At 34.9% G+C, this 19,877-nt stretch overlaps 2 protein-coding genes across 2 annotated transcripts; both read right to left on the bottom strand.

The window, feature by feature from the left end:
• Positions 1 to 2,559: 2,559 nt before the first annotated feature.
• On the bottom strand, positions 2,560 to 7,594 carry LOC107617440 (alpha-L-fucosidase 2-like). The gene is made up of 11 exons (XM_016319198.3): positions 7,398 to 7,594; positions 7,154 to 7,307; positions 6,392 to 6,537; positions 5,272 to 6,104; positions 4,958 to 5,090; positions 4,646 to 4,804; positions 4,201 to 4,425; positions 4,029 to 4,130; positions 3,629 to 3,764; positions 3,090 to 3,285; positions 2,560 to 2,963 (listed from the first exon to the last, which is right to left on the bottom strand). The coding sequence occupies exons 1-11, from the start codon at positions 7,497 to 7,499 to the stop codon at positions 2,669 to 2,671; spliced, it is 2,481 nt and encodes an 826-aa protein (XP_016174684.1). The 5' UTR covers positions 7,500 to 7,594; the 3' UTR covers positions 2,560 to 2,668.
• A 9,490-nt stretch (positions 7,595 to 17,084) lies between these two features.
• LOC107617442 (uncharacterized) lies at positions 17,085 to 19,008 on the bottom strand. Its single transcript, XM_016319199.3, has one exon. The coding sequence runs from the start codon at positions 18,871 to 18,873 to the stop codon at positions 17,266 to 17,268; it is 1,608 nt and encodes a 535-aa protein (XP_016174685.1). The 5' UTR covers positions 18,874 to 19,008; the 3' UTR covers positions 17,085 to 17,265.
• Between the last annotated feature and the right edge of the window lie 869 nt (positions 19,009 to 19,877).

Here is a 19,877-nt window from a genome sequence, read left to right as displayed (position 1 = left end):
TAAATTTAATATTATGAAAAAAATAAAAGAAATTTATATAAGGACTAATTTGATTAAATTTTAAAATTTTAGAGATGAAAATCACTTACATCTAGACTTTTAAGAACTATTTTAATTATAAATAATTTTTTGACTAAGTGTCACTAATCTGATACGTCAACCAATCATTTTGTAACACATGACATTAATTTATCACATCATCATATTACATGACACTTAACATGATACGTCATCATCTTAATGAAAAAACTAATTTAACTTACGTTTAAGGATTAATATAATTAAAAAAAAAATTAGCAACTAATTTAAAAGATGAGTGATGTTTCAAAAACGAATTTAACTATTAACCTTTTAGATTTCTAATTCTACATAGATTGTTTAGTTTTCGGCCTCTTGATCTCTTGTTATTGATTGGTGTTAAGGTCATTGTGGTCCACTCATTTACACCATTACGTTACATGATAATATGATATTGAAACGTTTCAGAGTTGAGAATAATAGTACTATTTGTCAGAATTCTTTTCTTTTTTGAAATTAATAAGCCCTAAATTTGCACAAATGCATGATTGCTATAGAAAGAAAACTCAGGTATAATAGATTTGATGTGAAGTTGATAATTGAAAATCGTTAAATAAAAATTTAGTTAAATCAGTTAAATCAGTTAACATCAACTTCACGTAAAGTCAATTGCACAGTTTTCACCTTACTATAAATAAAGATTGAATATTTAACCTGATCTTGATAAACTTTTTTAAATTATGACATTTCTAAAAAAAATAATTTTTTTTTAATTTTTAATATTTAATTTTATGAGATTGGTTAGTCTATTTATCAATGATTTCTCTTCAAAATATATTTATGTGATATATTAATTATTAATATATTTTTTATTTAATTTTTATAAGTAAAAATAATTTAAAAATTATTAATATTTCTTAATTTTACACAATAAATTTAACTAATGTATTTAAAAAAATAATAAGAAATAAAAATAAAAGCTAAACATTCTTAACAATTATTATTAAAGGATAACGATATTTTCAAAAAAAAAAGAATTTGTTAATCTTAGTTGGTTTTTAATGGATAAATCAATAGTTTAACATGCTATGTAGACTTATTCTATTAATATAGTGAAAAAATATTGATAGAACGGCTAATCAATTTCATAAAATAAATATGAAAAACTAAAAAAATATTTTTTTTTTTGAGAATTTTATTATCTTTTAAAATAATTGTTTAAGATTTTTTCTAATAAATAAAGTATTTTAAATCACCCAAAGAGAGTGTTTTAGACTAAACAAGGGTTAAGAGCAAGTAAAATCACTTTTAACCTATTACTAGGCGATAGAAATTGACCGAATCGAGATGAATTTTTATTTAAGTGAGTCTATTTCGTATTGTAAATGTATAATTTAAGTCTAAATTTGTTATTTTTTGTAAGTTTTTTTAAAGTTCGAGTTCAACCTGTTTAAAAATCCAACAAGCTCATAAATTTATCTAAAAAGTCCGTTTTATAAATTATAATTTAAAATAATAATCTTTAAAAAATAAATTAATATTAGATAATCTTAAAATTTATAATTTGTAACTCATAATTCATTTATACATTAATTGTTAGTTACATATTATAATCATACTTCTAATTCATAAACAAACATTTTTAAAAGAATTACAATCTTAGTTTTTTTTGTGACAATTACAATCTTAGTTAACCTTGAATATGATTTTTTGGTTTTGTTTTGGGTTTTTTACAAGTAAATAATTAAAAATCCAAACTAAATAATATTTCGACACATCAGTCCAATAAATTTTATAAGTTTTTTTTATGCATATAATCTAAGCTATGTCTAAAACGAGTAGAGCTACATCTCGTTTGGCTAACCTCTCTCCCTTTCAACCCTACTGATATATAAGAGGAGTGTTAGGGCTAGCAACTTTTGTAATTTGTAATTATTAAATAGTCATCAATGATGATTTAAATGGTGTGAAATTTCATTTAATGGTTCACTTTTTTTTTCTGGTTATATACTGGCCAAAATTTAATAAAGTTGCTCCCCCTAAACTTTTTCGATATTATAATGATCAATAATATAGTGGACAAAGTATAAGACATATCTAAACACTATATAAATACACGTATCATATCCTAATCGATTTAGGTGAAGATTAGTTATTTACACGCACAAAATCCACTTCGTGTTTGGACGCACTTAGGAAGGTAATTTGGCATTATTGAGAGGCAAATACAATTATTATTATTACTCTTCATTCAAAGCACTTGGGATTTTGCTAGGAATATATGAGAGTAAAAGATACTTCAATTTGGAAAACATGCGCTTCATTATCGTAAGATCTTGATACTCAAATATAACATAAGTGGTCTAATCACGTGAAGCTGAATTAAAAAAGAAATGGTCTTTGTTTAGGTTTGTATTAAAAAATGGTAGAATTATTAACGTGTTTTATAGTTTATAGTTTACACCCTCCACCGTAATGCAAATTCATTATTTGGTTTAATACTACTCCGTTAAATTACATACTCCAAGGCTAACATGACTCTAGGAGAATACATTATAATTGCTTGAACTACCAAAATCATGCATGCACAGTAGAAGATTTATTCGGCAGGTTGGAAGAAAGATTTTCAAGGATTCAATCCAGCAACAGACTATGTCTTCACACATTTCAACCGGCTATTACATGAGTAAACTATGTCGGGTGATAAATCTGTTAGGACCATGGTTTCTCTATGATGTACTCTCACTAGGGATTTCTGGTTTCCTGACCACAGCCCAACTTCATGCAGCTCTCCTTCTTTCCAGCATATGTTCACTGTGATCCCGCCGCGTGCTTTCAATCCTGTCACACAGCCGTTCGGCCATTTGTCGCGAGGCAATGCCGGAAGCAAGTAAAGGTCCTTCATTGTGCTTTGAACAAGCATTTCTGCAACTGCTGCTGAGAAACTGGCAACACACAATGTCAGAATGTTTTTGTTTTCAGCTCAAGCCTTCATATGGTGGAACCGTGTAAATGAAATTGACAGCTTAGATATAAATATGATACAGTTCTTCCAAAATGATGGTGCTTACCCAAAGTTTGCATCGATTTGAAAAGGGGGATGTGCATTGAACAGGTTACTGTAGAGTCCTCTCTGAAAACCAACTTCATGTTCAGGGTTCACCAAGACAATCAAGTGCTTTACCATGCGATATGCGTGCTCACTGTTGTTAAGACGTGCCCACAATGCAGCTTTCCAAGTTGTTGACCACCCGGGACCATCCTCTCCTGTGACAATACAGTGCAGAAATGGCAACTAATGTTGAATTGTTTTCTAGTATGTAAGGATTAAAACTCTACAGATACAGGGTAACCGGTAACTTAACCATAACAATCTTTAATCTGATTCAGGCTTGTAACTGTGACTCCTATACCGTCATTAGAATAATCTTAATTATCCCACTGCATCTTATATAATTGTTTTAAAATGATATGAATAACTTACTTAGAGCTATTATAGTTCTTTCAATAGTTTTTTCAACATAACAAATAACAGCCATGCATGTTTTAAGGAAAAGTTAAACTATTCACACTGGAAACAAATTTAGAATTGAAAGTTCTCATAACAAACCTCTTTTGAATAGAGTGCGATTTGCAGCTTCACAGATGTCTGGAGTTTTTTCAGGAGTTATTGTGTGCCCTGGAAAGAGGCCAAATAGGTGCGAAAGATGTCTATGATGTACTTCAGGATCCTGGAAATCTTCTGCCTGCCAGATAAATAAGATCTTAAATTTAGAAAAATGTGTTGGCGCAAGTGATCAAGGGGAGTTAAAAATCCAGCAGATCTAAATCAATGAATTGAGAAACGAGAGAACATTTTTAACATCATATCTTAACTCAAAACTTTATGACAATGGGTTTATAGGTCTTTCAAAATATATACTATTCACTTCATCAATATGCGAGTAATGCGACCAAACTACTACCACTTCAAATTCTGACAAAATGGACAACAGAGAAGGGAGGCCTACCCATTCCATAACAGATCCATCCCTAGCAATTTTTATTGGTGGAAGCTTGGACTGAGCCTCAGTTACTCTTTTGATAACAGCATCATTACTTGTCCCCAAAACCTGTATTTGAAAAACTTATTTACCAAGATTCATAGTAGATAATAATCATTAAGTTTGAGCAAAAGATCACCTCAGCAGCGGATACAATTGATGAGAAAACTTCTTTGATGATTGACATGTCCATGGTTGTCGAGTAGCTCACACTGGCAGGCTTTTGATCTGGTGCAATGAACATGTGTTCCGGTGAAGTTGACGGGTTGGTTTCTGATAATTCATTATGGCCTTCAATCAACCAATCCAACAAAAATAAAGTACATCCTTCCAACAAAGGATATGCCTTGGTTCTAAGAAACTCCTAATATGAAAGAAAAATCAATGATCCTTTCAATATTTCTATTTTGACTTCTCTAAACCACAAAAGTAAAGTGCAATGACTGGTTCTACAAGTTATAATACTAAATGATCTGCAAATTCAACAACTTGGGAAGATCTAAAATTGGTAAATCTACTTTTACTTCCCCTCTCAAGACCAGCTTTGAGCCGCTCAAATATGTTATTCAAAAGCCATAACTTACTTTGTCCATTGTATAAGTATAATGCTCCCATAGATGGGTACAAAGCCAAGCTCCACCCATTGGCCATAATGCCCAAACTGCACGACCTCGATCAGGGGACGATTTAGCCCATATGTCAGAAACTTGATGTGCAACCCAACCGTTTACCTCATAATTCACCTGTATACAGTATCAAATCGAATTCAGGATACAACAAAAAAAAAAATCCATGACATGGCAACCAGATGCTCTGCTAATGGCTATATGTTATAGCAGCCACTGTTTCTTTTGCTTTTGGCCTCAATTGGGGGAAAAGGTGAAAGCAGGAGATACCTTTGCAGTTTTACTTCCACTGACTGACAAAGAGGAAATGTAATCAAATAGTGGCTCTTGACACTCACGTAAGTTGCAAGGAAGAGATGGCCAATAGTTCATTTGAAGATTAATGTTCAAGTGAGGAGCACCACTAGATGACAAGAAAAAGGACAGTTAAATTACTTATATATATATATATATATATAGAAAAATAAATGATACCTTTCATACTCTCATGATAATTAGAACACTTTTTGTTGTAATTTTTTTATCTTGCCATAGTTTGGGGGTGGGTGGGGAGGAAATAAATGAACATAGATAGGAAAACATACTCCCATTTAGGCTCAAGTTCTTCGTTCCATATACCCTGCAGGTTTGCCACCTGAGTTCCAGGACGTGAACTTGAAATAAGTAGATATCGACCATATTGAAACAAAAGCTCTACAAGTGAAGGATCTTCATCTGTTTGGAAAGATTTGACCCTTGCCGAAGTTGGAATGGTTTGAGAGGAAAGATTTGACCTTTTACAGAGTTTCAATGACACACGATGAAATAGGTTCTGATAGTCATCCAAGTGACGTGAATAAAGGTTAGCATATGACAATTTTTTTACCGACTTCATTGTGTTGAGGGAGTCTGAAGTAGGGTCCTTCTTAGAGTCTTCAGGTTTTGTGAATGGTCCATCAAAAGAAGAAGAAGCTGTCAGAAGCAAAACAACAGAATCCGAACCTTCAATCCTTAATTTTGAACCTTCCAAAACATGCACAATCCCCTTTTCACCACTAATCTGTACATCAAGAACAACGGAAAATTGAATTCCCTTTAAATTGGCACTTGAATTCACTTTTGGTGGTTGCCTCTCACCAGGACAGCTTCCTTTCATTAGTACCTGATTTTGGCCACAAACTTGCAAACTGTGAGGTAATTTGCTATCCAAAGACACTGTTAATGACAACGAAGCTGGCTTGCTTGCAGAAATTCTTGACACTATTACTTGGTCTGGATGAGAAGCAAAATGTTCTCTACTATATTCTACATCACCCACAGAGTATTTTACTTTTGTTGTCGCAGTATCCAAATCCAGCTCTCTGTAGTAAGACTCATTCGAGTATGTAGCATGAGAATCGTCAAATTCTAACTTGATATCACCAAGAAGTTGGTACATCTTCACATAAATAAAAAATAAAAAAAAAACTAACAGTTAGAGATGACTATGTTAAAGCTTCCTTTAACTCATGTTCCAACTTGGCAACTCCAAAATCCAAATGAAGACCACTAAGCAGATATTTAAGGAGTGGAGTAGACAACCTCAAAATATGAGAATCCTAGTTGACTATAAATAATTAGATATCATATTGTTGGTTTGTCAACACCAAAGCCGGGTTAATATATAAATCATCATTGATAAATTAGGCTCGGTGGGGATTATATTAACTATAATAAATTACATACGGCACCAGGACCTCCTAACAATTTGAGAGCTTCTTCTGTAGCTCCAGAGTAATTTCTATTATCGACAAGTTTGCGGACTTCAGCCAGTGCTGCCGGAGCGGTGCTGTCGGTATAGTTGCCAGGCGTCCCAGTCCAAAGTGTGTCCTCTGTAAAGCAATTCAAAAGTCTTCATTTCAGCAAACAACATGCATCAGAAAGAGATAGCTGCTTGGTTTCCCTCTGCAGGATGCAGCATAACCTTAACCTTGATAGCTCACATATATAATTTTCAACAAAAACATTCAACTGTCAGAGCAGATTTTTGCTCCTTATCCCCAATTAATCTAACAAACATCATGATGAAGCATTCCAAAATGATTGATGGTAAATTAAGGGCATCACAAGGCTTCCTATAAAAAGTAGTTTTGTGTGATGTGGATAATAAGAACGAAACAAGAACCATTGTCGTGGTTAGTAGCAATTCTGATTTCTGAATATGTAATTGGGCATATGGCTATAATCAGCTTTTAAAAATGTTATTCGTACACCAAAATCAGCTACCAATATATTTGTGTATAAATACATGTATGATTTAATTTATTTTTAATGTGTATTTGTATTTCAATATGTATTTTATACTAGAGTCGACTTTGATGGCTGATTTTGTGGTGTACACGTAACATAGTTGATCAGCTATGCATACATTCTAACTCTAACCTCATCAAATATTCAAGCTGAAATCAAAAGAAAGATGGTTTAGGTTTAGGGTGTTTGTTTACCAACCATTGAGCTGGATAAGTTCCGATGAAACGCCACCCCAAATCATGGCCCCAAGACGGCCATTTCCGATGGGTATGGCATCGGTCCAGTGGGTAGCACCCTCAGAGAACGTAACCTTGAGGGTGCCATTATCCTCCATATCCCATTCTCCATTCTCCTGCATTGCAAAATCAAGACACTAGTTGACATCATTCATAGTAGAAGGTGATAGATTATTTAACTAACAGAGAGTGCTGAAATTACTTACTGTTGATGATGATGAGGAATGAGTGAGTGGAACATTGAAAGCTAAGAGCAGAAACAGCAATAGCCTTGCAACAAATGAAGATTGCTTTTCCATTGAAGTCATTTGAGGCCCGTAGTGCCTCTGCACGAAAAAGAGGGGAATAAAAGAACATCTTTTTCGAGTTGGCGGATACTGCAACGAAAGTTTTCAAATGTATCTTTGGCCGAATCTCAAAGCTGGACCATTAGACGTGTTTTGGCGCCATAGATTGACGGGGAAATCAAAGAGCGGTCTAGCATAATTACATCATTGTCAATTTGTAACTTAATTGTTGTAAAATGAACTTGAGTCGGCGAATCTCAAACAAATCGGTTTGTGAAAAAATGTATATTTATTATTTGTGTTACAACAGAATGGATAAGGATGGATGTCTATTCATAGGCGGTTCAGTTTTTTTATGTTGAAAAGAGCAAATTTTCGTGACAAAGTACGATTAATGAAGTTTGAAAAGTAGAATTTATTTGTCTATTAAAACATGAACAAGACGAGGCAAAAAAAATACACAAGCAATAAAAATAATTTTCTCTTTTTTTTATATATATTACAACTATTTTAAATATTTCTCTCTCACTCTTTATAATATTAGTAAATATATTAATTATTTCTATTATAATAAGATAATTATATCGGTAAATATTAATATTAAAGTTATCTATTTATACTTATTTATTTTATATCTATTATATCTTTTGAGTTATTTACTTTATAACACGTTATCAGTACGAGATTCTGATCAAATTTTTATGAAGACTCAGGTAACAAATTTTTATTATATCGAAACTCTCTCATCTTAAATTCAATGCTCTTGATATATCTGAAAATAATTATTTATCATGGATATTAGATGCTAAAATCAATCTTGATTCAATGGATCTTACAGATATCGTTAAAACTGAAAATAATACATTCCAAAAGGATAAAGCCAAAGCTATAATTTTTCTTCGTCGTCATCTTGGCGAAGGATTGAAAAATGAATTATCTCACATTAAAAGATCCTGCAGATCTTTGGAAAGACCTTGAAAAAAGGTATAATCATCAAAAGATGGTGATATTTCTTCAAGCCCGATATGAATGGACGCACTTGCGTCTACAGGATTTTAAATCCAATGAATATAATTCAGTAATGTTTCGAATCACCTCACGAATGAAATTATGTGGGGAAAAGATATCTGATAATGATATGTTAGAGAAAATTTTCTCGACCTTCCATGCCTCGAATGTACTCCTACAACAGTAGTATTGAGAAAAAAGATTTAAAAAATATTTTGACTTAATTTCTTGCCTTCTTGTTGCTGAATGCAACAATGAGTTGCTCTTAAAGAATCATGAAGCGCGCCAGCTGGCGCCGCCCCATTTCTTAAAGTAAATGCGACAAGTCATTACCCTAGAAGAGGTAAATGGCAAGGTTTTGGCAACAAGAAAAATTATGGAAGAAAAAGGAATTATGTTCAAAAGAGATGATCTCACCAGAAGTGGGATAAAGAAAGAAATATTGGGCAAAATAAATGAATAGAGGATAAGTGTTTCTGTTGTGGAGGAAATGGACATTGGTCGCGTACTTGTCGTATACCAAGGCACCTAGTCGATCTTTATCAAACATCTTTGAAAAAGGACGATAAAGAAAAGGAAACGAATTTTGTTTCAAATGATACTGAAAATTCCACCACTCATTATGATCTATCTTATTTCTTTGAGGATCCTAAAGGAAATATTAGTCATTTGATTAATGATGGAATAGTTTAATATGTGGAATTAAGTATCCATGTAAATAAATAATGTAAAGAACTTATTGTTAAGTTTTATTTTTTATATATTTAAGTTTCAAATATGATGTATATAAATAATAAAATATTCATGTTTATATCATTAAATGTGTCAAGTTTTAAAATAAAATTTTAGTATATGACATTATTTTGATGTACAATGTTTTTTAGAAAAATAATTCCGATCAAGTATTCAATATAACTGTGCATACTACTTATTTTATTATTATTATTTGTCTTTTAAGAAAAATGGTAAGGATATATAATGAAGATGTATGTCTTGCGGATAGTGCAAGTTCACACACCATTCTCAAAAGTGATATATATTTTACCCATCTTGTGCCAAAAGAAGAATATATTAATACTATTATTGGCTCAGGCAATGTGATTGAAGGCTCCGAAAGAGCTATAATTTTGTTTTCCGAAGGAACAAAATTCATAATAAATAATGCATTATTATCTACCAAGTCTCTAAGAAATTTGTTGAGTTTTAAAGATATTCGCCAAAATGGATATCATATTGAGACTATGAATGAGGAAAGTCATGAGTACTTATGTATCACAACTCATGATTCAAATAAAAGGTTATATTAGAAAAGTTGCCCTCACTTTCATCTGATTTATATTATACCATAATTAGTGCAATTGAATCACATGCCACTGTAAACTAGAAGTTTACTAGCCCAGATGAATTCATAACTTGGCACGATTGATTGGGTCATCTGAGAACAACCATGATGCAGATAATTATTGAAAACTCCCATGGACATTCAATAAAAAACCAGAAGATTCTTAAATCTAGTGAATTTTGTTGTGCTGCATGTTCTCAAGGAAAGTTAATTTTAAGGTTATCACCAGTAAAGATTGGATTTGAGTCCCCTGAATTCTTAGAAAGAATTCAAGGTGATATATGAGGATCTATTCATCCACTATGTGGATCTTTTAGATATTTTATGGTTCTGATAGACGCATCTTCGAGATGGTCACATGTGTGCTTATTGTCTTCTCGCAACCTGGCGTTTACGAGACTACTGGCTCAAATTATTCGGTTAAAAACACAATTTCTAAAAAAATCCAATCAAAGCAATTCGTCTTGATAATGCTGGTGAATTTACTTCCCAAGCCTTTGATGTTTATTGTATGGCTAATGAAATAAGTGTTGAACATCCAGTAGCTCATGTTCACACACAAAATGGATTAGCAGAATCACTTATTAAATGCCTCCAATTAATTGCTAGACCCTTACTTATGAGAACAAATCTCCCAACCTCGATTTGGGGCATGCTATTTTACATGCCGCAGCACTTATTCGTTTGAGGCCAACGAGTTACCATCAGTTCTCTCCTATGCAATTAGCCTTTGGCCAGCAGCCAAATGTTTCCCATTTAAGAATATTTGGGTGTGCAATATATGTTTCCATTGCACCACCTAATCGCACCAAAATGGGACCCCAAAGAAAATTGGGGATAGATGTTGGATATGATTCTCCCTCCATAGTGAGGTATCTTGAGATACAAACTGGAGATGTATTTAAATCCCGATTTGCGGATTGTCATTTTGATGAATCAAAATTTCTAACATTAGAGGGAGAGAATAAGCTTCCTGAAAAGGAACTTAATTGGAATGCATCATCCTTGATGCATTTAGATCCTCGATTAGGGCAATGTGAACTAGAAGTTCAAAAGATTATACATTTGCATAGAATAGCAAATGAATTGCCTGATGCATTTTCCGATACAAAGAGGATAATCAAATCTTATATACCGGCGAAAAATACCCCAATCCAAATTGATGTCCCAGTCGGACAAATAGCCACTGAAGCAAATTCACGCCAAAAGCGTGGCAGGCATGTCGGTTCCAAAGACAAAAATCCTTGGAAAATAAAAGAGGTCAATACTATTCCTGCTGAAAAAGACATAGTAAAGACACCTACAGTTGTCCAAAATTCTTATATAATTTTAACGCCAGAAGAAGTTCAGGTACCTGAAAATTGTAAAATGACGAGATCTCGATAAAAATGGGACCGAAATAAGACAATTGTCAATGAAATATTTGCATATACTGTGGCATTAAATATCATGCATGAAAGTAAGGATCTTGAGCCAAGATCAGTCGAAAAATGTCGACAAAGAAATGATTGGCCAAAATGGGAAGAAGTTATGAAGGCTGAATTAGACTCACTTGCAAAACGTGAAGTCTTTGGACCTGTAGTCCGTACACTAGAGGATGTAAAACCTGCTAGATACCGATGGGTATTTGTGAGAAAACGAAATGAGAAAATTGAAGTTATACGCTACAAAGCTCGACTTGTAGCACAAGATTTTTCACAGAGGCCCGGTATAGATTATAAAGAAACGTAGTCCCCTGTAGTGGATGCAATAACATTGCGTTATTTGGTCAGTTTATCTGCATATCATAAACTGCATATGCATTTAATGGATGTGGTAACAGCCTATTTATACGGCTCATTAGATCGGGATATCTATATGAAAGTCCCTGACGGACTAAAGATATCTAAACCATCCAATGAATATTCGCAAGTGTTATACTCAGTCAAATTGCAAAGATCTTTATAGGGTCTAAAACAATCTGGACGAATGTGGTATAATCGTCTTACTGAGTATCTGGCCAAAAATGGATTTAAGAATGAAGATATCTGCCCGTGTGTTTTCATAAAGAAATCTGCATTTGGATTCATCATAATTGCTGTGTATGTTGATGATTTAAATATCATTGGAACTCCTGAAGAGATTCCAACTATTATAAAAGTTCTAAAAGAAGAGTTTGAGATGAAAGATCTTGGAAAGACTAAATTTTGTCTCGTCCTGCTGGTCGAGCATACAAAAAATGGGATCTTTATTGATCAAACAACATACACAGAAAAGATCTTGAAGAGATTTTATATGGATAAGTCACATCCCTTGAGTACCCCAATGATCGTAAGATCTTTGGATGTGGAAAATGATCAATTCCGTTCTAAAGAAGAGATTGAAAATATCCTTGATCCTGAAGTACCATATCTTAGTGCCATTGGAGCGCTAATGTATCTTGCTAATAATACACGACTTGATATATCATTTGATGTGAATTTACTAGCAAGATATAGTTCCTCTCCAACCAGAAGATATTGGAGTGAAATCAAACAAATCTTTCGATATCTTCATATAACGATTGATATGGGGTTGTTTTATCCCTATGAATCCAAGTCACAACTAGTTGGCTATGCAGATGCAGGATATTTGTCTGATCCACACAAAGAGAGATCTCAAATAGGATACATGTTCATATATGGTGGTACAGCTATATCATGGAGGTCCACGAAACAGACAATAGCAGCAACCTCCTCTAATCATGCTGAAATACTAGCAATACATGAAGCAAGTCGCGGGTATTTTTAGCTCAGGAGTTTGATCCAATATATTCTGTCATCATGTGGACTGATTGATCATAAGATAGCTCCAACTGTCTTGTTTGAAAATAATACAGCATGCATTGCTCAACTTAAAGGCGGATACATCAAAGGTGATAGAACAAAACATATTTCTCCCAAATTCTTCTTCACTCATGATCTTTAAAATCAAGGGACAATTGATGTCCAACAGATCCATTCAAGTGATAATCTGGCAGATTTATTTACAAAGTCACTCCCAAAATCCTCCTTTAAAAGATTGGTACATGAGATTGGGATGTGCCGATTTCGAGACATTAAATGATGTCGACAAAATGGAGAGACTGTACTATTTTTTCCTTAGTCAGGTTTTTTTTCCATTGGATTTTTCTTAACAAGGTTTTTAATGAGGCAATCCCCGTCACGAAGGATATTGTACTCTTTTTTCTTCACTAAGGTTTTTTCCCACTGAATTTTTCTTTAGTAAGGTTTTAATGAATCATATTTCTAAATGAGCATCCAAGGGGGGCGTTACAACAAGGATGGATGCCCATTTATGGGCGGTTCAGTTTTCCTATGTTGATTGTTGAAAGTAGCAATTTCTCATGACAAAGCACAATTAATGAAGTTTGAAAAGTAGAATTTGTTTGCCTATAAAAGCATGAACGAGGCAAAAGAAATTAACAATTCTCTCTCTTTCTATATATTATAATATTCTAAATATTTCTCTCTCTCACTCTTTATAATATTAGTAAATATATTAATTACTTTTATTATCGTGAGATAATTATATTAGTAAATATTAATATTGGAGTCTTCTATTTATACTTATTTATTTTATATCTATTATATCTTTTTGAGTTATTTATTTTATAATAATTTGTAATTATTTTTATTATTTACTTAAAGAAAAAAAAAACACCAACATTGTTATAAAGTCATCTCTCTCAAATCCAAGATCCTTTTTTTCTTCTATTCAAAAATCAGATACATTCATTTTCCTCCTTTATTTTGGACAAACAACAATTTTTAATGAAACTACTTTTTGTCCATCAAGCCTTAGGCCCAGGTTGCACAATTAATTTTTTTATAAGCAAAATTTTCGAACAGCCCTTGTAATAAACAATTCAAAGTTACCACACTTAGAACCCGTTTGATAAACGGCAGAAGCTATTTTGTTTTTTTTTTTAATTATGAAAAGTCATTATATGCTTGTTTGGCACCATTTTAAAAACAGTTTTTAACTTCTTAAAAAGTTAATTCACAGCTTTTTAAAAGAGTAAAAATATATGACTTCTCGTTTTCGATAAGTCATTCTATCTAGGGATGGCAAAATTCCCCGAGACGCGGGGATCCCTGCGGGGACTGCCCCGAATGGGGATCCGATTGTGGGGAATTTTCCCCGTGGGGATGGGGATGGGGGACAAAATTCCCCCGAAGCAGGCGCGGGGACCCGAGCGGGGATCCCCGCCCCGTCCCCACTATTCCCCGAAATTTATTAATTCCTTAAATTATCTTTAATAGTTTATTCTCATATATGTTTTTTAGTCATTTCTCACACATACATACATATATATATATATATACAGAAACCCAAAACTCCTAATCTTTATTTGCATAATCCTTCTTCAATTCAGAGATATATATATATATACAGAAACCCAAAACTCCTAATCTTTATTTGCATAATCCTTCTTCAATTCAGAGATCCCTAAGGCTGTCTATACTCCATCCAACCTCTCTGCAGCCACCCCCTCGTCACCCTCTCACCGCATCGTCACACCTCACCATGCCATCATCCTTACCGCGTCGTAATTTCTATTTGCGGCGTTCTTTTTCGTAACTCTACCGTCGTGTCCATTCTCCTCTCTATTGCCGCATCTCCCACCTCGTTCACTGCTTTTTCCTTTGACCCGTCATTGCGTCCCTCCATTGTATTATTTCGAAAGAAGTCACCATCGTATCATTTAGACTTTTTGTATAAAATCTTGCAGTTTTTGTATAAGATAGATACTTGTAGCTCTATTCATATGGAAATTAATAATTAGTTAGAACTATTATGTAGATGGAGAATGGGGTCCCCGCGGGGAATGGGGCCCTGTGGGGAATGGGGATGGGGAGCAATATTCCCCCACGGCGGGGAATGGGGCGGGGATGGGGAGCAAATCTGAGGGCGGGGATGGGGAGCAGGGAGGCATCCCCCGCCCCCGCCCTGCCCCATTGACATCCCTAATTCTATCACTGCACTTTTCTAAAAAAATTGACTTCAAAACAAAAAAGATCTACTTTCATTCTTGGGTCTGTGAAAATATTTCCTGTTTCTGTTGGAAATACTGGCCTTCCACCATTTTCACGTAATGATTCATCTGCTAAAAATATTGACCATTCGCTACTATTTTAAAACAATGTTCCATCTAAACTACCTACTACATATATTTCTTATAGTTATTTTTTATCATTTTATCACTCTATTTTTATTATTAAATTTGTATTTAACATTGTGTGTAGTATAAAATCTCAATTTTAATTTTATTTTTTACATGTGATTTTATTTTTATATAACTTGCTATTATTTTTATAGTTAACTTGAAAAATATTTGTTATCATCGTTATTTTAATTTTTACTTTTTTATATAAAAAATTATAATTTTTGAGTTATTTATCTACATACTACAACTTTAAAATAAATACTTCTATTACTAAAAATTTAAATACAAAATAATTTATTTATAAACTGCTATTTAAAAAAAATTATACTTTAAACTCTTTTTTTTAAAAAAAAAATATTTAAATTGTTTACCCAAATTAACACGATCACAGTGCATTGAGTGACGTTGATCAACTCCTTGTTCAGATTCCTGCATTGCCAAGTGTCTGCATATCATTAGTCAGTTAAACTTTAGTCATCCTTAGCCATCTTACTCCAAGGCACCACGAAATTCACCGTCTATTAATATCCAAATGACATTACAATAGGTACAAGAGTAAGAGTTGTGTGGCTGAATTGTCGAATTATTTAGATAAAGATTTTTTCTATGAAAGCAAGCATTTGAACCCTCATGACAATCTCAATAATTCGACAATTCCTCTCAATCCATAAATTATAACAAGTTGGTGCAAAAAGAAGAGTCAAGATACGCTTTTAAAACAGCAAGTAACTTCTTTTAAATTATTTCTGATCCAGAATATATAGAACTTAATCATTCTCAAAAAAAAAAAGAAAGATAAAAGGTACTAATTCCAATGTTAATAATCCAAAGACTCTTTGCAATTATACAATTGTAAATTTTTTATTAATAATAACCTTAACTTTATTTGCTCTTAAAATATATATTAATTAATTTTCTTTTTAAGATGCAGTCAAAGCTGTGTTTGATTTGCATTATTGTAGGCAGCTATTGTAAGAGGTAATCGACTGTCCAATGGCAATTTTTAAGAAACAAGCCCTAATTTCACAAATCCACGTTCTTTTGAATGATTAGAACTAGGGGTGCACATGGTTCGGGTGAAGCTGGGTTTGATGTGCCCTAGACCCGGCCCGAAATATACATCGGGTCTATTTATTAAACCCGAACCCGACCATAAACCCGAGGAAACCAATACACTTTCGGGCCACAATTATACCGGGTAAAAACCGGGTGAAAATCGGGCCGTTAACATTACATTACGTTGATATCTTCTTGTAAGTTAGCATGTAAAAATATCCAAATTTCCAAGACTCCAACCATTATTTAACATGGTAAAATTCACTTAGAAAAATATAACAAGAACCAACCCTTCTTCAAAATTAAAGCATAACCACAATCAATACTAAAGTATAACTACAATCAATACTAATATTGTCTAATAATACCAAATATTTAAATCAATACAAATAACACAATATTATGCATTAGTCTAAAGTCTTATGCATTCTAAACATAAAACATTAACTTATAGTTTTATAATGACTAATAACACAAAATATTAAGATTTACAATACTTAAATTCCACATAAGAATAGTCATGATCCATCACTAATAACACAAAATATTAATTGTGTATGATGACCGGGTCACCGGGCCGACTTCGGGTGACCCGAGCTATGGCCCGGACCCGACCCGAAATAATGACCGGGTCTAATTTTGAGACCCTTACCCGACTCTAAACCCAATGAAATTACACCAAATTAGCCCCAAAAGTGTTCGGGACCGGGCCAGGCCTTCGGGCCGGACCGGGTCTGTGCACCCCTAATTAGAACTCCTATGGTCCTCTCTGTCTCTCTTTTATGTCCCTCCTTGCAATAGGTATCGCCATTGCCAGAACTAAATTTTGAGAAGGTTCTTTAATTCATTGTTTTTATCCATTTTGTCTTAGCTACGATTCATAACCCAGTACGTATCCCTCTGCCCATGAATTGTCATTTATTTTTATTTAGATATTTGAATCATACAATGTAGGGCTTACATATAGTTCAACAAGGTGTTATACTATTAGGAGTTATGCTATGTAAGTGACTTTAATGTAAGATAGAAAGAACGCTTCGTTTAAGTGGTCATAGAGCCTAAACCCTAAACAACCGTTAATTATACACCACATACATTACAGGGGGGAGACTAAAGAGAAAGTAGAATCACTTACAATACATATCTAAACTCAATTTAGGTGAATATAGTTATTTACACGTACAAAGTTCATTTCATGCATGGTGCATGGACGCACTTTTAATTAGAGGCAAATCAACTTCATCGCACCATTCAATATAGCGAGTTTCAAAATGAGAACCCTTGGCTCGGTTGGGCAAATAACTAACCCAAAATTCACCACCAATTCGCCACTTCAACACACTCCCTTCCATATCCTTGCTAAGTCTCCACCCTACTTCCTCTCCATACTCATCCCCAGCAATCACCACCGACCCGCTTTTATTGAACGCCCTGTTTGACCCCACGTATCGCCCTCTCAGCCCATGGAACGGGTCATCACCCGTTGGGCCCGTGGGCTTCCACGATGCCACCTCGTGCCCCGTCGCGTTATCGTACAAAACGGCGTCGAATATGGCCGCGTTCCCTTCCGAGTCCTGATCCATTCTCCAACTCTTCGTGTGCGTTCTCCTCGCTGACCTCGTCGAAGCTCTCACATTCGAAACCTGTGATTTCTCGAAATCACCCTTCACGATCTTCTGAACTTCCACTTCCCTCTCTCGATTCTCCGTGGACCGGCCCAGGCTAAGTCCGGACACGTACGTAGCTCCAATCTCCGGGCCCACCCAGACCCTAACGCGGGAAGGGAAGTGCTTCTCCTCGAGGAACTCCGCAACGTCGTCGTTTTGCCCGAACCCTAGCCTCGCCACGTGGAGGCGTATGTTGTCGACACGTGCACGAACCTGGATGAAGCCATCGCGGAATCCAACGGTGTATTCGATCTGCACGTGTGCCTCTAGCTGCTGGTGCGCCATAGTGTAGCGTAGTATTGACTCCTTTGCATCGATCCCTGGGAACTGACTCTTTTGACCGTTGCTTCGCGCCAATTTCATTGTCATCACTGGCGCGTAACCCTTCAGAATCCACAGGCCGTTACTCTCCGCCGAGTAAGAGAATCTCGGGTTCCTCACCTGCGGCGGAGGAACCAGCAGTGTTTGTAATCCTACGCCCATCTCTCTTATAATGCACCACTTTGCTATTATGAACCCGAGGGTTCGCATGAAACAGAGCTCCGTGTCAACGCCGACGGTGATGAAGAAGGTTCTGAGGACGGAAGCGAGCTTCGACGACGCCGTTTCGAGCGTGGGAGCGAGTAGGGACTGAAAGTAGAGGGAGCCGGCTTCGCTGGGGGCGTCGAAGGCGCAGAGCCAGAAGAGGCGCATGGTGAGGACGAGGTTGAAGAACATGGAGAGGGACTCCGGTGTGTGCGAGTCCATGATCCATGATATGGGCTCCGGCTTCAGCTTCTGGAGCTGTGACCTAGGACACGTGCTATCATGCGCCGTGGGTGAGTTGGATATGATTTCTTGGAGGAGCTGTAGGAGCAGCGGGAGGAAAGGGTTTTCTGCTGACAGCTGGCACTTTTCGGAGACCCAAAGCGGCTTCTCTGCATTGAATGGGTGGAACCCTTGCAAGCACACGGTAAATGTTACCGCAGCTTCAGAGTCTGACCCAGAAGTTCGCTCGGCTTTCAGCTCAATGGACCGGGTTGGGTCTTCTTCAGTGCCGAGTCCTGAACTTGCAAGTTCGAAGGTGGGGACTGAGTCAGACTCATCCCACTCGGCCGAGTTGGGAAGATCAGATATCCACAACCAGACATCCATAGTTTACGTCTCTCTCTCTCTGTATGGCTTGTGGTTTTGAAGTTTTGATGGGTGAGGTGAAGGGGGGTTATAAAGAGGAGATGAATGATAACCGGGTTGAAAACTTGGATGGAGTTGAAGCCATGCAAGGATGAGGAACTGGTGGTTGAGAGTGGGTTAGTGTGTCTTATTTGAGGTTCGAGTTTGGCTTCATTAATGGCGTCCAGTTTTATTTCGCTTTCTGTATGTCTCAGATTCTTCTACACTCACTCTGATGGCTGTGGAATATTGAAAGGAATTTGGTTATTGTCTCGTTTCATGTGATTTGTGATTGCTGCTTCAGGAGTAGATTCAGGTTTTGTTTCGGTTAGTTTTGGGGCTTTTATCCTTACACGTGTACCAGTAGACTTGGCAACTCCTCATGCATGTGTTTTCTGTATCAGATATACTCACATAAAAAAAAACAATTCATCTGTTATTTTTCTCAACTCAACTGCAAATTGCAAGTGTGAAAATTATAACCAATATCACAGATATTATTCCTTCTCTCTTGAAATAAGTGTTTTCTTTTTAAGAGAAAGGGAAGTATATAGTAAAAAGGTATTGGATATAATTATAAAAAAAAAAATTGTGATTAATAAATTTTTTATGTTTATTTTTTTAATTTGTATATATTAAATAAAATTTATAATTAAATAAAATATAATTAATTTTAAAATGAATAACTTTAAAATTAAATATAAGTAAAATAATATATATATATATATATATATAATTTGTCTATATAATAGCAAAGAGCATTACAGTATAGTGGTATGATCACCTTCCTTGTATCTATGAGGGATTGAGGGCAATAGTTTGAGTCTCTTATGAAGCATTTTAAAAAATTTTTCACATTTTAAAAAATTTTTCACATATTACAAGCTTGACACTTAGCAGCATATGGAACAAGGAGTTCGAGCATTCTAAATTCGTCTTCAATTCATTGTATCAACACATATCTTCTTTCTATAGGTTAATTAACT

This window comes from Arachis ipaensis, chromosome B9, assembly GCF_059453495.1.
Source record: "Arachis ipaensis isolate K30076 ecotype BB chromosome B9, ASM5945349v1, whole genome shotgun sequence".
Lineage (NCBI taxonomy): Eukaryota > Viridiplantae > Streptophyta > Magnoliopsida > Fabales > Fabaceae > Arachis > Arachis ipaensis.
Note: the sequence above shows the minus strand (reverse complement) of the source record. Positions and strands in the feature narration are given on the sequence as shown.